This window comes from Schistocerca serialis, chromosome 3, assembly GCF_023864345.2.
Source record: "Schistocerca serialis cubense isolate TAMUIC-IGC-003099 chromosome 3, iqSchSeri2.2, whole genome shotgun sequence".
Taxonomy (NCBI): domain Eukaryota; kingdom Metazoa; phylum Arthropoda; class Insecta; order Orthoptera; family Acrididae; genus Schistocerca; species Schistocerca serialis.
The window spans coordinates 453069908-453091113 of record NC_064640.1 but is presented as its reverse complement, the minus strand read 5'-3'; the positions used below and the strand labels follow the sequence as shown (position 1 = coordinate 453091113).

Genomic DNA, 21206 nt, shown 5'->3' with positions numbered 1-21206 from the left:
AATCTCATCCAAAACTTTAGATGGACCACCTGTATGTAAAATAAATCATTTAATCCAGAAGCCAATATGCAATATTATTTTAAAATATTGACACATTTGTTATTTTTCTTTATACAAATATCTATTGCATACAAGTATATGTCACAAAGCTCTAAGAACCCTCTGTATTCTCTTGATGTCTGGGTGACCGCTTTGACAGGATTTTATGACCCTGAAATTAGTGTAATAAGCATTAAGAAAACAACTGTATAGATATAAACAGCATGAACATTTATGAACTTGACAAACTGCAGAGATGGATTACCGACTGGAAATGGAGGAAAAAGGGTCCTATGAACATGCGCTTGGAAATGCATTATTGCCACAGTAAATGGTGCTGACAAATAATGTTCCTTTGACCACATGCCATGTGTTTCTCCTGTGTAGCACACTGTGTGATTCACATAACATACCGTAAGCAGCAGAATGGTCTGGTATTCATGTTGGAAACAAGCCGAGATAGTGTTTTTGTACAGCCAAGCAGATGGAAACAGTTGAGAGGCAGCACAGCTACACCAAAGCAAGTACCCTCACACATATCAACCACATCATATAACATTTCACGTCCCTTTTGGGTGTTTGTGTGATCATGGGTCCTTTCAGACAGACGAACATGCAGAGAGGCAGCAGGCTGCATGTACACCAGATTTGTTGGACTGGGTTCTACAGGATATTGAGGCAAACCCTAGTACAATCCTCAGGCAAGTGGCCCAACAGTGTGGTGTAAGCCAAAATATGATAATGTGTATCCTGCATGACAACTGTTACTATCCCTATTACCTACAATCCTGTGGAAGCCACTTCGAACATCTGTTATGACATGAATGTGATGCAGCTCTGTATTGTGTTCCTGGAAGATTAGTTGTCGTTGTATGCACACTGTCCATTTCTGGACACATGTTCATAGGAACTTTTTCCCTCCATTTCCAGTCAGGAATCTGTCCCTCCAGTTTGGTGGTTTTCTTAATGTTCATCTTGTTTAATCTTATTAAACTACTAGTGATTACTATAATGGAGTGTGGGCCATTCTGTAAAAATACACTTTTTTATTTATATTGTATTCATAGCAACAAGAATCTTTGCTAGTTTAAGATACAACATTTTACTACATAGAGAACATGATACAGAACAAGAGAATAAAATGATGAAACTATCTCTTATGGAAGTATGTGCTTTTTACACTCTTATTCCTTTCTCTTTGTAACTGACATAAAAATTAAATCTTATTATTTGAAATGAAAGGAAAATACATTTTATGGGCTTAAAACTATAACTGATGATCACAAATTTAAAACCATTTTCAAACATGTAGTAAGTAGAAAAAAGGGAATAAAATGTATTTCAGTATTTCATCAGAAAAATAATATTTTATATATTTACATACAGAAACTTGGAGTTACAACTTTGTAAAATTAATAATTAAATATACAAGGGAATCATAAAATCATCTGTATGTCTAATAATATAAAGCCATCTGCATGTCTAATAGGAATTTATATATACAGTGAAGCAGGGATAAATTGTTTGTTCTGAAATTTATAAAAAGACTTGAAAAAGCATGCAGAAAAAAAAAATAATAATTTCAAAAGGGCTGATAAAACCATTGGTTGAGCAGAACAAAGTGTTGAAATTTTTGTTTTGGTAGTTATGAGAACACCATTTTAAATAAAATAAAGAAACAAAGATAACTCCCACTGACGACACATAAATGCATGTCATTATTTTCAATATGTGTGTTCATGTTATGCTTTGAATCTTCTGTTATTTTTTCTGTTTCATTTCTTGTAGCCTCTGCTTCAGCATGTTACTGAAGTGAGAGTCAGAAGTAGTATCATTATCTTGTGAATCTGAAACAAGTAATTACACTCAATTATATGTCTGCTAAGAAGAAACAAGACTGTTTAATAAAAGTTCTCACCACACACTGGTAACACTAAATGTACATGTCTGTTCATTAATTTCAATAAACTTAATAATTGACATCTAATTCCCTGTAGATATCATATAAAACCATGGCTACAGCTGAGTAAGTAAGCAAAGCAACAGTACAACATTGGTAATCATGTCAGGTTCATGTAACTGTTTTCATCTATATGCAGTATTATTCAGAAGAGTGATGTGTATATACAAAATAGTTAGCTGAACTTGTATGTTTGGTCACCTGTGTGACAATGAATGACCATTCCATGGTGCCCTGTTGTTCCAAGTAGTGTTGTGATATCTGCTGTGTACTTCAAGCAGTGGTATGATACAATTTATATGGTTATGCACTTCAGTTTCTTAGTGACAGTTGACAGTGTTCACGTCTTTATTATGGCTCCAAGAGTGAAAAAATCCATAGACAAAGGTGCTGCAATTGTGGTACCCAAACAAGCAGGTTTCTTTATGCCCTAAATTGTGAAACAATGTGGCATTTATACAGGGAGAATACAATACACCCTTCACCACCAGAAGACAACAACTACTAATAAGGAGCTACCATGACCAGGATTACCCCATAAAACAGCTAAAAGTGATGAAAAATTAATCATAATTACTAGTAAGAAAACCAAGTTCAAAACAACAGCACAAATTCATGTAGAACTGGTTGAGCTGAACAAGAAAAACATATCTATTGCAAAAGTAAACAGGAGACTGACTGATGCCTGTTTAAAAGGACACATGGCAGCAAGGAAACCCCTTCTGAAGCCCACAAATAAAAGAAGAGACTCCAATGGGCTATGAAACATAGTAATTAGACATACAAAGAATGAAAGAAAGTGTTATTCATAGCTGAATCAAAATTCGAGATTTTTGATGCTAGGAGGAAGACATTTGTTCATTGATATGAAGGAGAAAGGGTGACCCTGCAGTGTATTCTACCTACAGCTAGACACAGTGAGGTTTCAATTATAGTTTGGGGATGTTTTTCAGGAGACAGAGTTGGCAACATTATGAAAATAGAAGAGTGTACGGATCAATGAACTACCATTGCCTACTTCATTATCATATGATATCATGTGGACTGCACTTAATAGGGAAAGGGTTTACATTACAAGAAGATAATGACCCAAAATATTGGCCAGTGTTTTGTAAGAAGCACATTGCATCAAAGAAAAAACAGAAGATACTGAAGGATACGGAGTGGTCCTCCCAAAGCCCTGATTGTAACCCTATTGAAATGGTCTCAGATGAAGTAGATAGATGTATCCAGAATCTTCTCATAACAAGCAAAGAACATCTCTGGAATGTCATTAAGGATGTATGGAATCATATAGACTTGCAATACCTACAAAAACTTATTGACCACATGCCTCAATTTCATGAGGCAGCCACTAAATCCATATACTTTGATAAAAGTAAAATATAATTTATCTGTTTGGATATAACTTTATCCCTCCAAAAATAAAGTTTTTTCGTGCTCCTATTTGAAATATCAGATAACAGTCATTGTTCATTGAAATTAATGAGCAGTACTGTATGAAATAACTAAGGTGGAAGTCACTGCCAATGACATCATCATTTTCTGAATGGGCTGTATGCTGCTAGTTAATTTAGACTCACCATCATTGTCAGGGAACAAATTTGCATTTTGAACTTCTGCAGAACATGGTTTCTGACTTTCTGTGTGCTTATTAGGAGGAGGCGGTGGTGAATTTCCCTTGTCTGGTGTATCATGGCTCTCAGTAGCAAGCTCAGCCTTTCTTCTTGCTCTTGCCAATATTGCACTCAGTTCTGATGAGCGAGCAGTTTTATACTGCAAAACAAAACATTACCTATATGATTGCTAATATACAATAAATGATAACAACTTCTTATCTACAATAAGTGTTAGGTGTTATCATTACTACAACACAGTAATAATAAATATCCAACGGCAAGAAAAAGACTGGCATTCTGCGCCACCTCTCCAAATGGCACTGTATAATTAGTAACATCAGTAATAACAAGATGTACACCTGACCAAATAACTTAATTTAAGAAACAAAGGTCTTACTGACATTTAATGTAAGAAAGAATGGAATGACATTCATAATTTTAACATGACTTTATAAACAGCAAAAATCAAATATACATACACCAGAAACATTTCTCTGTATTGTTATTTGGGAATCCAAACGATGACCTTCAGTCTTCCCACAGTAAGTCTCAAGCTGTGTTCGAGTAAGTGCAAACAGTTCATTCCCTGTCATACCTTTAAGCTGCTTACAGATCCTGAAATGATTAATTTTACATTTTAAGAAGGATTTCATAATTTTATGTAGTTTAACAGTGGTCACTTCACGTAGCTATTTTCACTCTTACTTCTCACTAAAGCCTTTTTCCTGCAGCCACTGCTGCACTTCGTCAGGTGTAGATTTCTGATCAATGTAAACTTCAGGAGTTTTCACAATATCAAGCTTCCTTGTTTTGCCTCGGTATAATGTCAACACAGTCTTCAGCTCCTCTTGCATTATGTCCTGCATACTTGGAGCTGTAATGCAAACCAATTCAGTTTGTAGTGTATGGATTTCTTTTTTTTTTTACATTTGATAAAATACTATGTGTAATAATATTTTCACAATAGTAACAGAAAAAGGAACTAATGCTAAAAATGTATTTATCTTCCTGTTTGCTATACATGAGGTGTATTCAGAAAGTAAGGTCCAATTAGGCGCGAAATGGAAGCCACTGTGAAAATCCGATGGAACTTCGCACAGATGTGTTGGGCAGTGCCTATAGCGTGCCTGTCGATCCCTTCACGTTGCTCTTTTCAGTTCAGAGCACAAAGTGTTCACATAGAAATGCCTAAAACAACAGTGTCTCCTGCAAAGTATGTGGATCTGGTATGAGATTCTGCCTGAAGCTATGCAGCCCACATAACATAAATGTCATGCATTTCTTTCTTCAAGGCAAATTTCAGCTGCATACTGCAGGGGCAATGAAGATGCTCCTGCAGCATTTTCTATGGGAAGTGTTTGATCGCTCACAATACAGCCCTCAATTTGCTCCCTCCATTGTTCATCTCTGCTCACATGAACCGCTGGCTATGAATACAACATTTGGCTCAAACAATGAAAGGCAGACTAGTGTAGAGAATTGGTGGAAAGCACAGGTGGCTGCTTTCTGTGACAAGGGTACTGGAAAGTTTGTACAACATCATGACAAATGTAACAGTCAGAGAAGTGACTGGAGAGGTAGCTGGAAGGTATGGCTAACTGTTGCAAAAAAAATTATTTTCACTGTGGTTTTCATTTCGCAACCAATTGGACCTTACAGCCCTCATAATATCAAAATTATCTGCATTTCATGTTCCAACAAATCTTGTCTTTCATGCACTGAGTGGCATGAGTATATACCATTGCTTAAATTGAAGATAATTCTTGAAAAAACTGCAATTGCTCATTTTTTTTAAATAGCTTTGTTTGTTTATCCATTAAGTAGTTGCCAATTCTCACCAAGTTCATCATTAGACATACAATAGGTCAGCTGATAATTCGAGCTATTTGGAAGTCTGGTCTCATTTTTTTACATATTCCTTGCTTTTTTTCAGTGGCCAGACATTTAAAATGATTAATACAGGATGGTAAGAAAGGAAGACAGGGTTTAGTAAGCATTCAGTTACAAAATGATTAAAAATGGAGCACAAGTTCAGACAGGGCTTATGGTCATTGATGAGTGCAAATGTTAGTTAAGGGCATGAGAAAATTTCCCAATCATCAAAACTGAAGTAGGAATGAGTGAAAAGTTTTCACACAGCATTAAGAAAGAACACATGTTTCACTCTTTTGTACATTTCAAATTGTTCATTTCTAAATGGTGCTTCCATGACAATGATTGGTTAACAGGAACTGTGAACAGCTGAGCATTATCACTAATAGCAAATTTCTGTGAGAAAGACGTACAATATCTGGTCACAAAATATGATCATTATTTCAACAATGGAGGCAATAATGTAGATAATTAATAGAACATATTTTGTGAACAATAAATATTATCGCCATTGTCTCTCAAGTTAATTTTTGTTTCTTTTTTTTTCAGAATGCCACCTACTTTCCTAATGATCCTCATACAATCAACTACAGGATTTAGGGCTGTAAAAAAAGATACTTGAGACACCATGGATGAATGGATTGCAAAAAGCAGACTTGAGAGAGATTAAGATCAAATGATGGTTAAATTGTCATTAGAATCTCATCAAAAGATTATTTTGGGTCCTTTCTTGAGTTAATTAACTATCTCTGCAATTGAACATCATCTCTGACCAAACCAATGTATGGCATGCATTTCATCTCCTACGACTATACAATATCTCCTCAATCAGATTTTCCAATGATCAAATTTTGTGTGCCACTTGTTTAATTCACAGCTTCTCCAAAAGCAAGGTACAGACACATTATCAGTGTTTCAACTTCTAACATTGTTTTACCTAGCTTACAGCTTGGGTTTAGAGTTCTCCACTCTCATGCCAAGACCCTAACTTCACTCACATCCCCTTATTCACAGTCTCTACTCCACCTGTTCTATCTCCCCCTCCCCCCCCCCCCCCCCCCAATCCACTCTTCCAGCTCACTGTGAGCACCACGAGCTCATCTAACGCATTGCTGATGCAACATTCCCATCCCATGCACCAGTCACCTATCCTTCTCCTTCTCCTTCCGCAACCTACTCTTCCACTCCCTGTCTCCTTTCTTTCCTTACCCACACCACCCCATACAACTACTCACCACAGTCAAGCCACAGAGCTGAAGTGCCTAGTCAGCCACCATGTTCTTATCATACAGGCGCGCACATGTGTGTGTGTGTGTGTGTGTGTGTGTGTGTGTGTGTGTGTGTGTGTGTTTACTTCTTAAAGTTAATACTATAAGCCCCTTAAACTATGGCACAAAATGATGCACTTCCTGCCTACAGGTCTTCATATTCTACCCAACGAAATGATCCATTTAGCACACAGCCTTTTAAATATGCTTGTCAGATTTTTGGATTTTCTTACCTTGTCTTCCCTGTTCTAACATTGCTATGAAATTTCATATCCAGGTAGCCCCCTTACTAGAAAAGGCATAAATAATTGGAGATTCACGTTTTAAACTATTGATATCATGTATAAACTGAGTCATTATAAGTGTACACTCTCATTTATGTGACCAGCACAGAAATGGCCCATACAAATTAATTATCACAAGCAAGCAGTCTCTGTCACATGTCAGGAACTGGCAACAGAACATAGTTTCATGTAGAACAGGAGGTTCCATGTACTTTTCAAGTTACTTTTCTCATTTATATCCTGTAATGAACACCCATGTTCTGCAACAGTGATGGTAAATTATCTTGATACACACAATTATTCCCCAGTTTGGATCTAAATAAAATGCATCATACCTCCTCTTTTAGTTCTTGCCTAAATCCTCCCCCCTTTCCAACTGTCCACACCCTTTTTTACTTCTAAACCTGTGTAGTAAAGTGATTTGTCTAAAAGTGTCCTAAACTTGAAGGCCCTGTTGCACATGGTATGCCTTTGCCTCTCACTTGCAATAGCATTAGAGTATAACATGGAACTTGTACCATGGCCTAATGTGAAACTTTTCCCTAGTACAAAGCATTGCCAATGGTGAAAGAAGTGTTACGTGATTTACTTATTAATTAGAATAAAAATTCTAGGGTATCAGACCTCAAACTTTTACATTTTTTCTAGGACAACCATTCACAAAGTTACAGGAAATGGATTTTTTTTAAATATACATTACAGCACATATTCAAATACAGAGATATGTAAACAGGGAGAATATGTCTCTGCGGTCAATAACTCCTATATAAGACAAGTGTCTGGCGCAGTTGTTAGCTCGGTTACTGCTGCTACAATGCCAGCTCATCAAGATTTAAGTGAGTTTGAACATGGTTTTATAGTCGGTGCATGAGCAATGGGACACCGCATCTCCAAAGCAGCGATGAAGTGGGGACTTTCCCATACAACCATTTCATGAGTGTACTTTGAATATTAGGAATCCAGTAAAACATCAAATCTTTGACATCACTGTGGCTGGAAAAAGATCCTGCAAGAACAGGACCAACAACAACTGAAGAGAATCATTCAATGTGACAGAAGTGCAGCCCCTCCACAAATTGCTGCAGATTTCAATGCTGGGCCATCAACAAGTGTCAACGTGTGAACCATTCAATGCGAACATCATCGATATGGTCTTTCAGAGCCAAAGGCCCACTCGTATACCCTTGATGACTGCACAACACAAAGCTTTACACCACACCTGGGCCTGTCAACACCAATATTCGACTGTTGATGACTGGAAACATGTTGTCTGGTCGGAAAAGTCTCATTTGAAATTGTGTCGAGCAAATGAGTATGTATGGGCATGGAGACAACCTCATGAATCCATGGATCCTGCATGTCAGCAGGGGACTGTTCAAGCTGGTGGAGGCTCTGTAATGGTGTGGGGCATGTGCAGTTGCAGTGATATGGGATCCCTGATATGTCTAGATATGACTCTGACAGATGACATGTACATAAGCATCATGTCTGATCACCTACATCCATTCATGTCAATTGTGCATTCCGACGGACTTGGGCAATTCCAACAGGACAATGCAACACCCCACATGTCCAGAATTGCTACAGCGTGGCTCCAGGAACAATCTTCTGAGTTTAAACACTTCTGCTGCCCACCAAACTCCCCAGATATGAACATTATTGACCATATCCGGGATGCCTTTCAACATGCTGTTCAGAAGAGATCTCCACCCCCTTGTATTCTTATGGATTTATGGACTGCCCTGTAGGATTAATGGTGTCATTTTCCTCTAGCACTACTTCAGACATTAGTTGAGTGCATGCCGTGCCGTGTTGCGGCACTTCTGTGTGCTTGTGGGGGCCCCCTACACAATATTAGGCAAGTGTGCCAGTTTCTTCAGCTCTTCAGTGTATACATGACACTTACTTTATCTAAGCACTTCAGATATATTTTTAAAGTCATATTGACTGCTAATAGACCACGACCATTTAAAAAATATGAAAAGGTGTGACTGGTAATGGTCTTCAAAAACCTTTTTCATACTTCAAATATGTTTTTGTTCCTGGTAACAGCTAACTCATTTATCATCTGCAATTACTTTCCAGCTTATTTTCCCCCCCTTCTTCCTTTACAAAATCTGCAGTTACTAGTGTTCTTCCATTTCCTGCTCATACTGTCATCTTTCTTCTGCCTTCCACAATATCCCTAGCTTCAGGAACCTAAAAATTTGGTAGTTTTTTTCTTATTTATACCTAAATTATGGTATCACTTTTCTCTCCACGTCACATTTATATTCCGTTTTCTACCTTTTCTAATTTTTTTTATTTTAAAAATCCAGTACTTTCAAATGTCAGCTACTGAACAAACACCTCAGTGGGTCTGAAAGTTTATAATTTATGTGTGCACTTAACACCAGTAATGGTAAGGAGATCCTCTCCAGGAATAGGATGCTACGTCAGGATGCTACAAACACAGAAATGTTTATGTGAGGTACTCTGGGCTCTCATTACATTTTGGTCAGATTCATCTTTAGAAGAGTTCCCTAAAAGATCAGCTTGAAAAATAAATTTCTCTGATTTCACATAGTGCAGACTTGAACAGAAACTGGCAGCCAAATCAGGTACATTTTTAAGTTCTATAGAAATAGCCAAAGTGGACCAATGTTCCTAATATTTTACACCTGTTTCCTTTCAACAGACGAGTATGAAGTCATAATGGTCCAATAGCTGTCAAAGTAGGTAATGTTGGACTGACATGCAGAAAATTGCAATAATATTTTGTATCATAAATCACAAAATTAAATTATTCACAACCATTTTGGTTTCATAAACAGTAGGCCATGGGGCGTACTCAGCAATTTCTGAACCCACATCTTGTTACACTATCTTTGGCTGAATAAACAGCAACAGGGACCTTTGAAAATCAGTTGTTTCTAATACCAGTTATTTAGGGGTATTAAATTACTTAAGTATGAGCTGTGAAGATGGGTTAGTGTAGCTAGATGAGGAGTTAAATAAGATAATGTGGAATGGAGAGTGGTTATCATAAGCCAGATAAAAAGTTCTAATTGATTAAAAAAATAAGGTAACTTTAGAGGAAAAGGTATGGAGGAAATTCAGGAGTTAGCTTTATTGTAAATATGAATAAATATTATGGATATAGAAAGAAGTGATCTTAGACAGAATGGCAAAAGCTGCTTTAATAATAAGCAGAAGATATTCCATGGAAGTCATCCAAATCTATGCTCCAACATGTTCACATTCTCATCACAAAGTAGAAGGTGACAGAAAATCCCGTTACAAGACAATAATGGGAAACAGAAACTAAAGAACAATTCCTCAATAGGAAGGTTTGGGCACATCAGCAAAAATGGCATAGGTCCTATATTAGTAGAATACATTGGCAGAATCTGCCAAGAAGAACAACATGATTGTCATTAACATATTATTCCAAAAAAAGGCAGTGGGAAAATGGACTAATAGAGAACAAAAATGGGGCCAAAAATTAAATGATGCAACAGTCTTAAACCACAGTCAAACTGCAAGTTATCACACACTTGTAAGCTGCAGACTAAAACTAGATAAAAAGAATTGGAAAGAAGAAGAATCATGCAGTAGGAAGTAAGAAATATAGATAATCAGGATTTATCTAAAAATAGACAAGGTATACTGTGTAAAATTAAACAATAAGTTGAAACTCTCAGAAAATGTAGATTATACACGTAGTCCAAATGAGCAACTACTTGACAAAGTTAATTATGCAAACAGCAAAAGATACTGCAGGTATGAAGAAAACAAAACAAAAGAAAACCTCAAAAAGTGCAAAATAACTATTACAGGGAAGATGAGAGCTTTAAGCAAACAATAACTGGAACTTTATAGAATATGCTGAAGTGACCAAAACTGTTCACAAACATCTTCAAGAGGGTGTGTGGTCACAAATTGATATTCATAGAGGTATCTACAGATAACGCAAAATTCTAAGCGCTGATAGTCGATGGATGAATTGTGATGCTGCTGCACAATTTCACCACACAGCTGGCAAGGATAGTAAACAGGGGACATGTCTATACCAGGACATAAAGTCTATGCAAATTTCATTCCATGTACTCAGTTGGACAGTAACTGTGCCTCGTGGACAGGTGTGTACACAATATACACAGATGTCAGCATTTGAGGGAGGAGGCACAGTTGGGCTCAAAGACGACAGGTGGAGTAATCGGCAAATCATGCAACATCTGAATGGGAGCAATGCCACTGTTTGATGATGTTGGCTAGAATGGGTGAAATATGGCTGCAGACAGCATCAAAATGAAAACTGTTTCCCTAGAGAGACAACAGAATGTGAGGACCAAGCAATCATAAGAGAGGCACACAGAGTCCTGGATTCATCATTATCATTGGTCTGCCACGCAACTGATACTTCAATGACCACAAGGACCATTAACAGGCACCCTGCAAAAAGGAGGGTGAGTTCACGGTGCTCCTTGGGTCAACTACCAATGACCTCTGTACACCAACAAGTCAGTTTGTTGTAGTGTTGGGCACATCCAGCCTAGAATCTCATTGACTACAGTTGAATTGTCTTCAGGGTTGAGTCCTGCTTTGAACTGCACCTTGACAACCAGCGAAGATATGTCTGGAGATGCCCCAGACAATGATGGGATACAAACCTGACAGTCATCCACCATATGGCCTGAAAATCACGAGTGATGGTCTGGGGCGCCATTTCATTTTGTAGCAGGACCCCTTTGGTTGTCATCCAGAGCATCCTTTCAGCATACCGGTACATCAATGATATTCTACATTCTGTTTTGTTGCCCTTCATCGCGGGTCATCCTGGGCTTATATGTCAGTAAGATAATGCCTGTGTGTACACGATGAGAGATTCAGCTGCTTATCTTCATGTTTTCCAAACCCTACCTTGCCCAGCAAGGATGCTGGGCCTCTCCCCAAATGAGAATTTTCACAGCATTGTGGACAGCATCCTCCAACCAGCTTAAGATTTGATGATGTAATGTGCCAAATTGGCAGAATTTTGCACGATATCTATCAGGAGAACATCCAGCAACTGTATCAATCAATGCCAAGCTGAATAACTGCTTGCATAAGGGCCATATGTGGATCAACATGTTACTGACTTGCTCAATTTGTGAAGCTCTTTCTATTAAACAAATCATCGAATTTTTCTGAAACTGTAATCCTTTGTTTGTCTGTACATGTACATCGTATATACAGATTTCCATCCCATTCAGGTAATTCCTTCTAGGTGCTTTTAAAAAAAAGTATAACAAAAACAAAACAGAAACTCACTTTGGTATACGTCACATTTCCTTAGTTACGATGGAAAATAGCACAATAATTAACAAAAGATAGAAAAATGTCCAAGCAGTCCAAGATTTCTTTACATGTTTGTATATGTTAACAAATTAATAAGATACAGACTTAGATAATAATAGATTATTGAGAGCGCTAGCATAATGCCAGACAAGATGTATAAAGACATTCAAGGCATGAAGAAGACGCTGAGAGAGGCTGAGAGATGATGGCGTTCTAATAAAAATATTATGAGCTGGAAGAAAAGGTGTACAAAACAACTTGCAAAATTATTTATAGAATGTTTGTTAAAGAAAACAATTACCAAAACTGGACATTGTTGTCATTCTCCTTCCGTGATGTACAAAATATTCACTTATACAGCCACCAATCACATTGAAAAAAATTAGATTTTAATCAGCCAAAGAACAAGCTGGCTTTACAAGTGGATATAGCACAATGGGTCTCTTGCAAGTTATAAAATAAATCACAGAATGAAGCAATGAGTATGAATTAACACTTTGTCTGGGATTCATTGATTTTGAGAAAACTTTTGTCTCAGTTTCAATAAAATTTGGACTAAAAAACCTTGGCAAACAAGGCACTGATTCAACTCATGTTAGTATACTGAGGAATACATACTGCTTTCACTGATTTTCTTGACACATTTATGTACACAATGTCAAAATTGTCACCATGTGAACAGAAGCAAGAGAGAATGTAGGTTTATTGGGACCTTTATCCATATGGAAGAGAGCATGCTGACAACTAGAGAGGCTGGATAAAAATATGAAGACACCATGAGAAAGGCATGCTTGAACATAAATGCATGTGCTAGCCAATCCCATAGGTTTTGCTGTTCTATTTGGCCACAAATGGCACTTGTGCGATGTCCTCAACATGCTGCAAGTTTAATGTTTCACTCGCAAACCATGTCAGTGTCAAAACAACATGAAAGGAGATCCAGAACCAGGGAATTGCAGGGTGAGCTGGAATTCGAACCACTCATCAGTAATCCAAATGTCCATAACAGAGAAACACGATGGCAAAGCCACAGAACCAGGACTCTGGAGCATTGGAAGAAAACAGTTTGGTTGTATGAGTCTTGTTTCACACTGTTTCCAACTTCTGGCCAAATTTACATCCCAATAGTGAAACATAGCGAGGGTATAGTGATGATTTGGGCAGCAATATTGCGGTATTCCATGGGCCCCATAGTTACTCTGCAAGGTCACATTACTGCCAAGGATTATTTGACTATTTTGGCTGATCAGGTCCATCCCACAGCACAATTTTTGTTCCTCAATGGTGCTGTGTTTCACGATGACAGGGCCCCTACCTCCGTATTATTGAGCCATTGTGGTCTACTTCGGAGAGAAGGGTGCTTCATTGCTATCCACCTCTATCATCATTATCTGAACATGCTAATGTTTTGGAGGATGAAAGCTATAAGATTTCCTTGAGAACCATACAGGACCTCTATTTAACTATTCCTAGACGGCTGGAGTCTGTTTTGAATGCCAATGGTTTTCCTGAGCTGTATTAGGCATGGCAATGTGTTGTGGTTATGGTGTTTCCATATTTTTGTCCAACTCTTGTATTTCAAATCCATCAAAAATAAATAAGAAAGCTGGCTTCATCATTATGATTTCAACATACCAAATTTTTAAAGTTATGTGCTTTGACAACACCAACAAACCCTGATATTCTTATCTCCTACATCATTATAATGCATGCTTTATATTATAAACACTTTATAGAATATTTGGTCAAAAATAACACTAAATGGTGGCCACCAATCGTCATACAGGTCACATCTCACATCTTATTCCACCATCTGAAATTAAAACTACATGAAAAGCAACTTGAATCATGGTAGATCATTTCAAAGAAATCAGAGGAGGGCCGGCCGGAGTGGCTGAGCGATTCTAGGCACTACAGTCTGGAACCGCGCGACCACTATGGTCGCAGGTTTGAATCCTGCCTTGGGCATGGATGTGTGTGATGTCCTTAGGTTAGTTAGTTTCTAAGTTCTAGGGGACTGATGACCTCAGAAGTTAAGGCCCGTAGTGCTCAGAGCCCAATCAGAGGAGGATGTGAAAGCTATTCCAGAAGACTGGTTTCAGAGTATTTACCAGTACTGAAGATACATTATTCCAAATACTTATGAGGCACACCTGACTGCTAGTGAAATAGCACATCAATCTTCACCATGCCTAAATTATTTCAGGACAAAAAATTCATTCTCAGTCTCTACTTAGTGGTTCTCAAACACTAACAAAGAGTGTATGCAAATTTCCTTATTTCACTAAAGAAATTTAAAATTTATGAAATTATATGATAGAGTAGTTACCTCGTGATAGTACAGTACTCGTTCTGGGTGTGTGTGAAATGGACTTAGGTTCAGAGTCAGTTGGTGTGGATACTGGAAGAGGAGGGGGTGGTGGGGCAGGGGGAGAATGATTCACACTTCTCTGCAGGCTGCCATCATCAGAACTCTGTTCAGAGTCGAAAGTCATTTCTGTAACTCGGCATATCAAACAATACTGATAAGTGACAGTAATATGGTTAGTTAACTACTTAAGTTAGTTAACCTTACAAATAGGTTATTTGTATGCAGTTCAGCAAAACAGAAAATCCTTACGTCAATTTTATTGGAGTAGTACTAACACTGTGCACATATATGGAAGTTTTTAGAGCTGATAGATGCAAAGTCTCTAGCAAGAAAACTTATTACTAGTGACACATTTGCTAAACAAAAGATACTGCAGATATGGTTGAGCATAGATAACTGTTACTGCTGTTGCAGGAGCCAAATAAACTACAATTTGAATATAAAATCTGTTCTCAACATCATAGTTATTTGTCATACGTGGTCTTGGTATAGCTAGTACACTGTAGTGTTTCTCAAGTCTCTTAGCCACCAAACACATTCATTCTGAAGGCATCTATAGTGTTCCATGTCATTAGATTCATTCTTTATCTTTGGGGTTAACATAAAATGAAGTGTCACCAGGAACTCAATGTGGAAAACTACAGATTTACATTTTTTTATTTCAATAAAATTGCAATTGAGGTAATGCTTAGCACAAGCTCATATATATTTTTCACTTTTAACGATAAAGGGCTCTTAAGAAACAGTTTCTTCTACATTCACAGCACACTTTTACACACAAAAACCTCTGTGCACATTGAGACAGGAAAATGGGACAGCACATGATAGAAGGAAAATAAAAGAACTGAAGTAGTTATGTTCTTACATATAAGTACATTTATTCACTTTCACAATACATATTATCAGATAACAATCAATATAATTAAAAATATACATTCAAATCACCTTTTACAGTAAAAATGGCAAAGGTAAACAAATCTGTTATAACAAACACCATACTACACAATATACAAACAAGGGTTCTTTGGAATGCAAGAATTCAGTACACAGTTGAAAGAGACACCACAATTAGCTATCATGGACAATGGACAGTTGCTTTCTTTTTTTTAGACAAACAACAACAGGTCACTACATAAAACTCCACTTTTCGATAATGAGTAAGACAGCAAATTCATCAAACAATTGACAAGTTCACAATCACATCTCCATGTATATTAAAAATATATAGTGTTTACTGCAGGCATTATAACCTTTTAATAATACATAAATCGTATTTATGTTAAGCTGAGTTTATTATTATGAGATTAAATATATACATCCTGTATGTTATCCACTGTGTCATCTGTTTCATGAAAATACTATACAAATATACCAAAAGCAATTTCTTGGGGTAACGACAGATACAGAAATGTAAATTGCCAAAAAGAAATGAATGCAATTAGATAGACAGTATAGGTTCTAATGTGTATTCTCCTACCCCATCTAAAACATTTGTCGGTTTCTTTTCTTACTTATTTATGTTAGGTAAATGAAGTATTAAAAATTATTTAGTTTACAGCTGTTATTTCAGTTTTCCACATACAGTATCACTACAACACAGCATTCACTTTGCACTGTCTTTTTTTTTTTTTTTTTGTTTTCTCTATATCAGTGCATTAAGAGCATTTACAACATTATAATAAGCTTGACGGTACTTAAATGGTAGAGGTATTGTAAATGAACTTCACTTAGCATGTGGAACCCAACAATATTAAAACTTTCTAAGTCACTTAAATGTGTGATACCAGGTAGACTGTTAAAATACAGGAGTATTATAATTCAGAAATTAAATGAAACTTAACATATTAAATTTAAATGTCATATAATATTAACTAATATTGAATGCTGAAATTATTCCTAAGAGCTTGAATATTTATTCAAAATCTAAGTGAGGTGATGGTGATGTAACTGTTTATAAACAAATAATAATAATTCTATGGCAAATTTGGATAAAAATCTACTTAAAGCTTTTTAATGCCAAATGTATACTGTTGATGCAAAGAAACTCTAATTACATACAATTTCATTTTTTCTGCCCACTCTGCAGCATCAGTATTCACACAAACTCATCACTAAACTTCACTGCTATCCAGACAAGACTGAAATACAGTGCTTCTTCTTTGAGGATTTATGCAATAAATGACAGACTTTTTCATTCTTCTGGATGTAACTTCATTGTGTTTGCACAGAGAATATAAGGTGAATTTGCTACAAAAGTTAAATGTAACTGGCAGAAGATTACCAAAGTGCATTATAAATTTCAGGAATAAGTTACATTACTTAGCTAACAAAGCCAACAAATAAACATGTAGATACATACAGAAAATAACAACACATCAGATGTAGATGACAGAACAATACTTAAATAAAGGAAAAAACTGTGAAGCAGGTGTGCCAATAAGAGAAGTAATGCCCTAAATCTATATAATCTGTAATATACTTGTGTATAAAATGTTGTATATACAACACAAATGTTCTAGTGTATTACTAAATCTGTTGCATTATGCAGAAACAAAGAGTCACAAATTAACATGGAGCACAATTAACATTGAAAGAATATTAATTTTCCAGCACATGCATGAAGATTAAAAAGCTGATGAATGATAGGCGCTATGGCAACAAGACATTGAAACCAATATATAAAGAAATTTTAGTTGTTTTCTTAGACGTTTTCACAATTAATCTGCCACAGGACTGGTTTTAAAAAGGAAAAAAGAGAATAGTACTGTGCTTGTTCATGTTTTGCACTATAATTTATACACTGCAGTTTTGTTAATTTGCAATCTCAGACTCAGTTCAAAGGTTTTTGATTTTCCTTGATTGTAATAGGGAGTTGACTGTAACAAATATTCCAGTCCTTAACAATGATCAATGGACAAACAAAGCAATCACTGTTCTTCTTTACACCAGAAGCATGACCCTATGTTTAAAATGTGTGTAGATAACAAGAAAAAATGGAATGAAAAAAGCTAGATGTATTTAAAATGTTGTTATATAAAATGACAGTAAATACTAAATGAGCTGTACTGACAAAAGGTTAGATAAGAGGAAATAAATCTGCGGAGAAATCTTGAGACAAGCAGAGATACCATGTTGTGGCACAGGTGAACTCATTCAGTATTAGTTTATTTACAGTAGGTTGGGATACATAAATTGAAGATATATTTTATAGTGATGAGAAAATTGTCTGTGTTATGCAAACAAGAAAAACAAAGCTTGAAATCAGTAAGGATTAGTAGAGGGACTAGCTGAAGGTATGAAAATACGTTACTCCTCATTTTATATCATTAGAGTTTAAATCCTGGACACTCTGTTTTCACTAAGTTCTGTCTAAAATTGAACAGCAATAGTAAAGATTCTTTTTAAATGCTTAAATTCTTCTTTATGAATATCAATCTTTTATATAGTTTTAATACTATCAGTGACTAGATAAATTAAGAGTGTGCCAGTTCTTTTATATTTTTATATGGCAATACTAATGTCAGCCAAGTTTATGGTTTTAAGCATTTATGAATACTTAATTCTGAAATCTATTTTCAGTATAAGAAAATGACCATGTTAAGAAATATCAAGCAGAAAAGTAAAGTTTCAAGTATCAGAAAAATCTAGGCTTTCCCATTATAGCACAGATAAAGCTCAACACCAAAGCAAGTGAAGGGTGCAGATGTCAATAATTTTCTACAAGCATAAATACAGCATGTGTAATAGATTTACTGAAATCTTTGCTGATAGAAAATTACATCAACGCACAGTGAAACTGAAAAAAAAAAATACATTTTCACCTCCCTGATCAAAAATTACCATACACATCCCACAGTTCCTAACAGTCTCTTCAATTATTCATGAATATTAATAAGTGTTTTTTAACTTCAAACCAAATTTGTCAGGTAATGTTTCCCAATTTTCATAGCAGACTTAAAAAGTTTTGGCTCTGTCCCTCATTTCAGTAAAGTGAGCTTCTCTGTTCCATTCACACTTATGATATTCCTCTTTTTCTGTAACCTTTCTTTAGAAAAAGAACCGTACACCACTAGGAAAAATTATCAGGGTTTTATATTTTTAATTCAGGACATGAACCTTGTGGCACAGTATGTGGTTTCCTTTGTTTATTCAAATTAGTCTTAATGTTAGCTTACTGTTCTATCACCTATGTTGCAGTTATTTTGTGTATGATTATACGTACTGCAGAATGTTAATACTCCTATCAAAGCACATGTGCATCTGAGACAATTATGGATGCAGTGAACTGTAAAAACTGCAAAACATTCTTCGAAGGTAATACATCGTAAAATCTTTTCATGAAAAAAGAATCAAATGAATTAACATTACAATGAATGCAAATATTCTAGATGCCATGACAAAAGAGAGAGGACAATCAGAAAAAAAAAACATTTTTAAAAGGAATTAAATTTCCTATGATTGTTAGGCAACAGCGTAAAATGTGATCACATTTTAGAGATGAATTACTGATTGAGTAGCACCTGGACACATTGTAAACAATTAAAGACTAACTCTTTACTGCTAATGTCCCACAAAACTGGAGATCTAAATTTTTTAAGGGAGTAATATCACTAACTTAAGCACCAAAGAATGGATTATGGATAATGAAATAGCATGAACAGACAGTTTGAAAGCAATGATATCTGATGGTAAATGAAATGACACATCTATATGAGTGAGGTAGATACATATCACTGTACCAACAAGTATTATGTAAGTGATGAAGCCTTAAAATCAGCTATAGTCTCACAAATACTTCCTGTGAACAGTTAACTAATTCATGTATTGCATTGAAAACTGACCAAATGAGGAGACTGTGAAATATGATAGTTAAATCACTACATTAGCCTGACATAATGTGTAATTAGTAAACATGCAGGCCCAATGTTTATTTGCACTTTCCTCAGTTTAATAAAAGATTATCAATAATATTGTGTAAGCTTATATGAAACTATGATGAGTATTGTAACATGTCGGCACATACAGAAAAAATGTAATTAAAGTTCATAATAAAAGGCAGTCATTTCTATACAACATAACAATAAATTGTTTCTCTTCTATATGTGTGTTCTCATCTTGTGGCAGTTCTCAGGTATTACAAGGATTTGAATACCTATACTGTATCTGCTGTTCATGTGTGACACTGGATGCAAACAATTCATTCTTTGTCTGTGTAAACCATATCAGCATTTACATACTGCCACTGCTTTCCTCTGACACTGCTGCTTCAAATTTTCATGTATGTGATTTTATTGTGAAACAAATTGTTTCATTAAAGTCATTGTCGCAATGTAGTCACTTACATTCATATTGTCATAAAGTACTGGGATGTATCCCTTCCTTAGCAAATTGAAAGCCTTAAAAAACAGTGATTATTCTGGCCTTTTTGAGGATGGAGCTTGGGACTTTCCACAAAGTCCTCAAATATTTAGAAGTATCTAAATTCACCTTTCTTTCCAAGTCTTTCTTTACGAACCCAGTCAGCTGGGGCAGGAGGTGGAATTGGTGGTGAGCGTGTGGGCATTCTTCCATCACCTGACCCTCCATCACGTGGCGAATCCTTCAAAGTGAAAACACAAAGTAACTTCGCTCAGAATCATGTAAGAGACACTAGTATATAAATATAATATGTACTTCAAAGCTAAACTGTCACACACTAACTAAACAAGTGTACCATTCAATCAAAATTAAAGTCACATTACTAACTCTTAACGCATGCATTACCTACTTAGAAACTAATAACTATACAAGGATATTTCTGAAGGTATTGTACACTGATAGGGTCATATGAATGTACACAGATCAAACAGTCTGAAACTAGTGTATTACATGTCCTGTGAGATATACACTGTCGAGTCAGATTAATGTGACAACCTACCAAAAGCCTGAATAACCACCTTTTGCAGCACACGACATGCATGAAGAGAGTCAGTAAGGTTCTGGAAGGTACTGACAAGGATGTGGAGTCACAATGACTCCAGTGTCATGCAAGCTGCACAAGGTTCCTCGGTTGAGCCTGATTAAGGTGATCCTACAGATTCCTGACTGGGTTTAAATTTGGGGAGTTTGCTGGCCAGGAGAGTGTGGTAAACTCACCACAGTGCTCTTCGTACCATGCACATAAACTAAAAACTGTGTGACATGTCGCATTGACCTGTTGGTAAATGCAGAGGAAATGCAAACTTCATGTAGGAGTGGACATGGCCCCAAGGATGAACACATACATGCATTGATCCATCGTGCCTTCCACAATTCTGAGATCATGCAGGAAAAGCCTCAAAAACATTCCCCAGACCATAATGCTCTCTCCTGGTTTCAGGGTGTTTGTTTTCAGATGTTTCACAGCATACATGCAAACAGCCAGATGTTCAATGCATATGGATCATAAAACATTATTCATCTGAAAAGGCCACCTGTTGCCAGTAAGTGGACATC

At 36.3% G+C, this 21206-nt stretch overlaps 2 protein-coding genes across 4 annotated transcripts in view; both read right to left on the bottom strand.

Moving 5' to 3' along the window:
- Positions 1 to 1606: 1606 nt before the first annotated feature.
- Positions 1607 to 14856, bottom strand: LOC126470919 (epidermal growth factor receptor kinase substrate 8-like). Its single transcript, XM_050098950.1, has 5 exons — positions 14691 to 14856; positions 4324 to 4492; positions 4098 to 4233; positions 3583 to 3775; positions 1607 to 1886 (listed from the first exon to the last, which is right to left on the bottom strand). Exons 1-5 carry the CDS (start codon positions 14854 to 14856, stop codon positions 1801 to 1803), a joined length of 750 nt encoding a protein of 249 aa, XP_049954907.1. The 3' UTR covers positions 1607 to 1800.
- A 729-nt stretch (positions 14857 to 15585) lies between these two features.
- The window catches only part of LOC126470355 (epidermal growth factor receptor kinase substrate 8-like protein 1), a 190309-nt gene continuing 184688 nt past the window's right edge, over positions 15586 to 21206 (bottom strand). For all 3 annotated transcript variants that reach the window (XM_050098147.1, XM_050098148.1, XM_050098150.1), the window contains exon 14: positions 15586 to 20331. In XM_050098147.1, the coding sequence (XP_049954104.1) occupies positions 20200 to 20331 (132 nt within the window). In that variant the 3' untranslated portion in view covers positions 15586 to 20199. The remainder of the gene's footprint in view (positions 20332 to 21206) is intronic.

Coding starts and splice junctions, on each gene's coding strand:
- LOC126470919 (XM_050098950.1), bottom strand. CDS start 14,856: ATGACTTTCGACTCTGAACAGAGTTCTGATGATGGCAGCCTGCAGAGA. Junction 3,776..4,097: donor TACAGAGAAATGTTTCTGGT/GTATGTATATTT, acceptor TTTGTTTTGCAG/TATAAAACTGCTCGCTCATC. Junction 1,887..3,582: donor TTTGTTCCCTGACAATGATG/GTGAGTCTAAAT, acceptor TACTTGTTTCAG/ATTCACAAGATAATGATACT.